This window comes from Myxine glutinosa, chromosome 2 (genome assembly GCF_964187855.1).
Source record: "Myxine glutinosa chromosome 2, kmMyxGlut1.1, whole genome shotgun sequence".
In the NCBI taxonomy this organism is placed as follows: Eukaryota; Metazoa; Chordata; class Myxini; order Myxiniformes; family Myxinidae; genus Myxine; species Myxine glutinosa.
The window spans coordinates 181,947,845-181,955,560 of NC_136262.1; the positions used below are offsets into that span (position 1 = coordinate 181,947,845).

Genomic DNA, 7,716 nt, shown 5'->3' on the forward strand with positions numbered 1-7,716 from the left:
CTTTCACTTTTTAGTTGTTTTTGTTGCTTTTCTGTTTCATCCCGGCTTCCCCCTTCCTCTTCTTGCTGTTGCATTCAGCTTGTTCACCTCCAAGTGTCCTTCTCCCCTCCCTTTGGCCTCACTCACTTCTACTCTGTTGTTCGTGTTTCCCCATTTCCACTTTGTTCCCTTCCGTAAGCCTCGACCATGTATACAAAAAAACAAAAAAAAAAAAACTTTATATGATTAGCTGCATGGGTACGACAGAGCGATTAAGAAAAATTTTTAACTTTTATTTATTTATTTATTTCCAAAAAAAGGTTTTGACCTAAACACTTCCTGACGAACCTCAAAGTTTGAGGAAGATCCATTTGTCCATCTGATAAAAAAAATGGCAACACACAGACAGCCAAACATCGCATTATATAGATATTGTCTACACTGAGCACATGATGTCAAAGCATTTTGGGTAAAATCAAAATGGTGCCCAGCAGGTTGTGTTGTGGACCAGAGGTGCATCCTCGAGTTATCGATGAAGAACATCAAACCAAATGACATTCGGAGGAGCCTGCGCGATCTGGTGATGCGGGTTTATCTCGCAAGGGGTTGAGTCATTTGGTCACTCTGTATGGCAGTCTGTGATCTAGGAGCAGCTTGATTTCAATATAATTATATATTTTGAACACTGTGATATGGGCCTGCAGTTTATCAGTACTTTGGCTCTGAAATTGGCTAAGCTAAGCCAACTTTGGTTGTTTCCCAAACGGGAAACTTACTGATTTTTGGCGCTCAAATGACACAACAGGCAAGAATAACTCATTTAACGTGTTAAATAAGGTGGTGACTGGTCAGGTATAAATGAGGGCTTTGGGGATGGAGTAACAGTGAAATTCAGGGATAAAAAAGAAAAAAGGCGGTGCCCAGCGATGCACCCACACAGCTATGTCCAAAATATCTCTGTTTTCGTGCTTCTTTTTCTCAAAGATCGTTCCAAATTTGTCAGTTTCCCCAACAATAGTCGGCCAAAGGTTCAGTTCTGTAGTCTGCAATGTTCCTTTTGACCAATCGGCTTCGTATGGTTACGTACTCGGAAAAACGCAAAGCAAGAGTTTAAAAGAACCCTCCCACGTCCTTTTTCTCAAGACTGTGTGGGGTTAGGTGTTCAATGAACTCTCTCGCTCATGTATTTTTGACGGTGCAGCGAGTTCAAAATGGCCGCGGGTTATTGAACGAATGAGCAAGGAGTGAAGATGTACTCGATCCGCACCACTAAAAAAGAAGGTTCCAAGGAGGTCATGTTTTGGGACCTTAATGGATTCCTTTATAGGGATTTGTTGAATGTGGGAAAACCATCAGTACACACAGTATGAATCGTTACAAAATGAAATGAGACGATGGACAGCTATTTACTCTGACCTGTAGTGTTACTTTACTGAATGATAATGCCTCCTGATTGGCTATTTGTAATTAATTAGCAGCTATTATTGTTCTTCACAAATATGATTTAAGAAAGACAAAGTTCATCACAGTTTTGATTTTTCCAACCAGAACAAAGAACAGTGAAGCACATTTAGATCAGTAGCTCTTAACCTTTTTGAACCTATGGGCCCCCCAGATCCTCAAGTATTACCCATGGACTCACACCCATTAAATAAAATGTTTCAACAAGGCTCCAGTAACAGATTAGAGAAAAAACATGTACTCAGATTAGTTATTTTCAAAAACTTTACTCTGGCTCACCCGGAAGCAAATCGAATTCAGTGCAGCAAATACTGGCGTAGGGCTTGATAAGATGCTTGCTGCTGCAAAAGAAGCAACTAGTACATGAAACCGAGAGGCTGTCTTTGATACAGAAACACGCATGTCATCTGCTGCATCCAACCAGTTTCTGGACTTGGTTTTGATGGTCAGCAAAGTTGAAAACCCTCACACATTTAAGTTGTTGCGAAAAGTATGAGAGACTGCAGAGCCCACTTGGCAAGAACAGGATATCCCGCCATCATTGAACACCAGAATTCTGCTATTTCCTTGGTGCACAAGTCAATCAAATCATCCTTTGGCAAATCAGTGAATCCATGCAGCTCTTCTTCTTCACCTATGAGCAAAATAAAATTGAAATAAAATTTTCAGGGTTGTCAAACGAGTCAAAATTGATCCCTAATGTGTTTTGGCAAGATGTCTTCAGTCTCTTCAAACGCTAGAAGAAACCCTTCCACCACCTTGGGCCTGGTTTATTTGGCAGACATTTTTTCTCATTTGAATGACCTGAATCGTTTGATCCAGGGCCCTATGACATTCATAAGTTGAAAGCATTTCTGGTCAATTTGTCCCTCTTAGTTAGGCAGTTAAGAGGAAGCATCGTTCATTTTTTCAGGAAAGCACCAAATTTGGCACAGATGTAGTATGGACCTATACAATTGTTTTCCTGAGGGGCACCCAAAAATTCAGAACCCCTGGTGGCCGCCATATTGAATTTCAACATGACCGCCCTCTGTGACCTATTTCCCTCAATAACTTCTATACTATGAGCGATAACACCACAGTTCCAGTGTCTTACCCCATGTTTTCATGGTCTCTGAATCCAATGGGATCAATTGCATAAAGATTGGCATCCATCATCTTTAATTTCAAGATGGCCGCCATGGTGTTTCCATTTTCCTTGAATCTCTCATAGTATTTTAGGTAAAATTTCAATTCCAAGTGATACACATTGTTTTATTGGTCTCTGATAACAATGGAATGGTATCCATTAATCAAAGTTACACACAGTTGCAGTTTTAACTTAAAATATTGTGGGCACTTGAAAGGTGGAGGCTCTCGCACAGACGCGTAGTACTACAAGCACTGTCCTTCGCAGTCACACAGTGATGTGCAGGGCAGATTTGCCCTGGAGCATTTACAGTTGCCTTTACAGGCCGACTTACAATGGCAGCTTCTAAGCTCTGAACATGCCTCCTGTATTGGTATTGTGGTCCAAATTGGTGTCCAAGAAGTCCCTGTTTTCATCCAGCCCCAATCAGCTGGTGATGGAAGTTCTGGGTAGGGCACAAGTGCCTGACTCCATACGTGTCCAGCCTGAAAACATGCACGTTTTAGGTGTTGTTCGAAGGCGTCTGCTGTTGGGGGAATGTGATCAATTGTTCTTGCCTTCTTCGTGAACAAGTGTCGGCGCATGTCATTCACTGTCTTTATCTCGGTAGTCCGGTCATAGAGGATGGCAACATATCTTTCTATGCTCTGTAGTTCCATAGTAATAGCGTCCACAGATGGCCTATAAGCGAGAGCATGAAAGGTCTGCGTGATGCTGGGGTATGCCTCCCAAGCCTTCCAGGCTGTCTTTTTCCCAATTTGGGCAAAAAATGACTGTCGCAGCCAGTGAAGGCATGAAATAATGGCAAAGACTCGGACTTCCTGCGGCCAAGGAAGGCAATTTTATGGATGGCAAGGTAGCGGTAGCTTTTACCAGTGCCAATGGCAATCCAGAGTTCTTCCACACTGTGTGACTGGTAGGTAAAGTAGTGTGCTATTGCCAAGACCACAATATCAGAATCTACAGTTCGAATCAATACCCGTTTTCTCCCCTTTTTCACAACATACAGGACATTTTTTTGGATTTTTTGAATTTTCTGAATTTTTGGGCGCCCCTCAGGAAAACAATTGTATCGGTCCATATAGGCCATGGGCCACATATGGTCCACGAGCATCCCCCCCACCTCTAAACCAAACCAACTTTTTTTGAAGCCCAGAGGCATACTAAACACGATTCCAAATGTTACCAAGAAAAATTTAGGGATGCAATGCCCATTTCGGCTCAACAAAGTAGGGTACCCTCATAATTATGCCGACGCTCTCCGACGTCGACCGAACTTTGACTACTGATTATAATCTTCCACCAGAGGCCTCAAATAGCTCCTATTTCAATATACTAGGGCATGCCCGTACTATATATATATATCTAAAATTATATCCCCCCCCTCTATTTACATGAAATGGTTTGGTCCAAAGCGAACGGCTTGCGAGTACGGTGACAATCCCCCCCCTCTATTTACATGAAATGGTTTGGTCCAAAGCGAACGGCTTGCGAGTACGGTGACAATCCCCCCCCTCTATTTACATGAAATGGTTTGGTCCAAAGCGAACGGCTTGCGAGTACGGTGACAATCCCCCCCCTCTATTTACATGAAATGGTTTGGTCCAAAGCGAACGGCTTGCGGAGTTTGGTAAAGAAATCGCCATAGCTCGGTAACTACTTGTCCGATTAATATGAAACCTTGAAAAGGCACATCCTCAGGTCCCCAGCAATATACCTGGCAAGTTTCAAGTATATCGGACCCGTGGTTGTCGAGAAACAGCGGTCACAGACAAACATACAAACATACAAACATACAAACATACACACAGAGATTACTGGAATTATAGATAGATGATATACCAAATGAAAGATTATGAGCTGTTCTTTTTGAATATGTGGTAAATGAAACTATTGGGACAACTAGTTAAATAAACAGCTCTGCGGAACACAATAATTCAACCCGCGACTGCTTCTTCAATGAAATATTGGTATTTATTTCACAATCAGATTTTTTAACATTTATTTACATGGAAACTTTTCAATGTTGTATTAATCTCTTCATCGTGTATTACATTTGCTTTCAGGCGATACCTTCATATTTTTTCTAACAAGAGCCAATCTGAAATAACAGCCATTTGAATGTTTTAGATTCAACGTTGTGGAACGTTAACATGCACTATATTGAATCCAGTTATGCAGGCAATACCCATCGGCATGATCCCGTAATGTTTTTATATGCATTGTAATTAATTGATTCACTTTTTAGATCACAAGAAAAATTGTCACTAGCTAGCAAAATCCAAATTTGCCACCAAAAGTGACATGACAGTGCCCTCTCCTACAACTATGGGGATTGTCACTAAAAGAAATGAATATGTAACCCATGCCTATTTTAGTTGCATTTCAGATTCATTTTCCACAAATGAATGTTTTAAATACATAGTTAAGATCTCTCCTCAATATGGAAGAAAACAGGTAACAACCATTTGAATTAATTAAGTTTAACTGCTGTCAATTTACATATTTAAGTTTTCTATTTGCAGATTATACTAATTATAAATAATGGATATCTTGATATATGGATAAATAACCCCTGTTATTAACTTAAGCAAAATAGTAACTGCTTTTTTAATTCTTATTTTATGTGTACTTTCAGATGCGAGTAGGACTTAGACTGCGATGCTGACATCTATACTTGGAGAACCGTGCATCTAACCATGGCTTCGACATCCCACAAGAAGCGAAAGCATTGTACATCTGACACGGAACCCATTTGCATCATACACGTACCAGGGCTGAAGTATGGACCAATACAGCTGATGACGAATGTAAAGGATCCGGAACTGAAGATGGAAAAGTTGAAGGAGATCAAGCGTAGAAGAATGGCTGAACCTCAAGATTCACCCTATCGACTTGAAGAATCATGCAGAAAACTACCTGACATTATTGAAGAAGTGCATGGTTTTCACCGGGAATGCTATCAACGTTTTACGATGAATCTGAACCGCTTAAAAGAAGCAGAAACATCATCTTTGCCAGAATCCCGATCAACCCGCCGATCATCTAGTGATCACATTATCTTCCATGCTGATTGTATCTTCTGCAGATCAGAAGCAAGAAAGAAAGTATGTGATGTGATGGGGTGCCACATAAGCTGACATCTGAAGATGGGACAACAACTTCATCACACTTATTAGATTCGATGACCTCATCACAAGAAGAAACAGACTCGAGGATTATACTCTACTGTGAGTATGCTCAAAGCAAGAACTTCAACTATGTGCGAGTGAAAAGTCCTGACACAGACGTCTTCTTCATTCTATTGCACTATGCACACCGACTGGCTGATATCACAGTCCTCTTTGACACAGGAACAGGGAATAAAAAGAAGCTGATCAATATCTCAGAACTGGCCCATAACTACTCCCACGAATACTGCACGGCTCTCATGGCTCTGCATGCCTTTTGCGGCTGTGATACAACAAGTGCATTCAGAGGGATAGGAAAAGTAAAGCCTATGAAAACACTGCTGAAAATCCCTCGATATGTTCCAGTGTTGGCACAGCTGGGTGATACTTGGGACATTCCTTCACAGCTTCTGGATGACCTTGAAGCCTTCACATGTGCCATCTATGGTAGACCAAGGGTTTTAAAAGTGGATGACCTGCGACTCCTCAGGATAAATGAGCTATGTGCTCGTGATGAGATACTAACGCCTTCACAAAACATCGACATGGCCACTTTACCTCCCTGTAGAAGAAGCTTGCTTCAGCACATTGCGCGAGTCAACTATCAAGTGGGAATCTGGAAACGAGCACATATCCCTAAACCTGATGTTCCGCTGGCACACAATGGCCACAGATGGACACAAACAGACGAGCATCTCGAACCTCTGTGGTATGACGGAACTATGTTGCCTGCACAACTCTCGGATCTAGCCCGTACCGTTGCTCCTGGTACAGTCAACGACGACGATAACGACGACGACGACGATGATGATGATGATGCACTCATGGCTGAGAACAGTACCCTGGATGGAGATGAAACAGACAGTGACATAGAATGAACACTAAATCATGTTTATCCATGTTTCAAATTTGTCTATAATGTAATTGATTAACCAGATGTGTTCCTGTGTTTTATGTTATATTTGATATGTATAATTCAAAATGAAATGTCTGTGTGTCTGTGACCGCCGATGGCTGTGGGCACCACACCCGGGCAAACGGCTTATTGGTGGGTGTGTGTGTGTGTGTGTGTGTGTGTGTGTGTGTGTGTGTGTGTGTGTGTGTGTAGGTGTGTGTGTTTAGGGGTGTGTGTGTGTGTGGTTTTTTTAGTATTGTGTGTGTAACAAACATGTTTAGCAGAATATGTGTACATTCTCTTTGTCAAAGCTTTGAGGGTTAAGCGATTTTTGGCACTATGTGATGGCCATATTGGATAGAGTCACAACTATTGATTAAAATAAATAAACATGTTTGCTTAGTATCTTGTATTCTCAACAAAAGAAATTTAAAATCAGTTTAGTATATATGCATATAAAAACGTTATGTAATATAGGTATTGCTGTGCAACTGGATTGTTAATATAGTACATGTTAACGTTCCAAAACGTTGAATCTAAAACATTCAAATGGCTGTTATTTCAGATTGGCTCTTGTTAGAAAAAATATGAAGGTATCGCCTGAAAGCAAATGTAATACACGATGAAGAGATTAATACAACATTGAAAAGTTTCCATGTAAATAAATGTTAAAAAATCTGATTGTGAAATAAATACCAATATTTCATTGAAGAAGCAGTCGCGGGTTGAATTATTGTGTTCCGCAGAGCTGTTTATTTAACTAGTTGTCCCAATAGTTTCATTTACCACATATTAAAAAAGAACAGCTCATAATCTTTCATTTGGTATATCATATATTGAAATAGGAGCTATTTGAGGCCTCTGGTGGAAGATTATAATCAGTAGTCAAAGTTCGGTCGACGTCGGAGAGCGTCGGCATAATTATGAGGGTACCCTACTTTGTTGAGCCGAAATGGGCATTGCATCCCTAAATTTTTCTTGGTAACATTTGGAATCGTGTTTAGTATGCCTCTGGGCTTCAAAAAAAGTTGGTTTGGTTTAGAGGTGGGGGGGATGCTCGTGGACCATATGTGGCCCATGGC

General features: G+C 40.9%; 1 protein-coding gene across 1 annotated transcript; it reads left to right on the forward strand.

The window, feature by feature from the left end:
* Positions 1-4,289: 4,289 nt before the first annotated feature.
* LOC144890686 (uncharacterized) lies at positions 4,290-7,348 on the forward strand. Its single transcript, XM_078772020.1, has 2 exons — positions 4,290-6,809; positions 6,848-7,348. Exon 1 carries the CDS (start codon positions 5,754-5,756, stop codon positions 6,615-6,617), a length of 864 nt encoding a protein of 287 aa, XP_078628146.1. The 5' UTR covers positions 4,290-5,753; the 3' UTR covers positions 6,618-6,809; positions 6,848-7,348.
* The last annotated feature ends 368 nt before the right edge of the window (positions 7,349-7,716 follow it).

Bases quoted from the DNA above. Each gene is read 5' to 3' on its own strand.
- LOC144890686 (XM_078772020.1), top strand. From the start codon at position 5,754: ATGACCTCATCACAAGAAGAAACAGACTCGAGGATTATACTCTACTGT.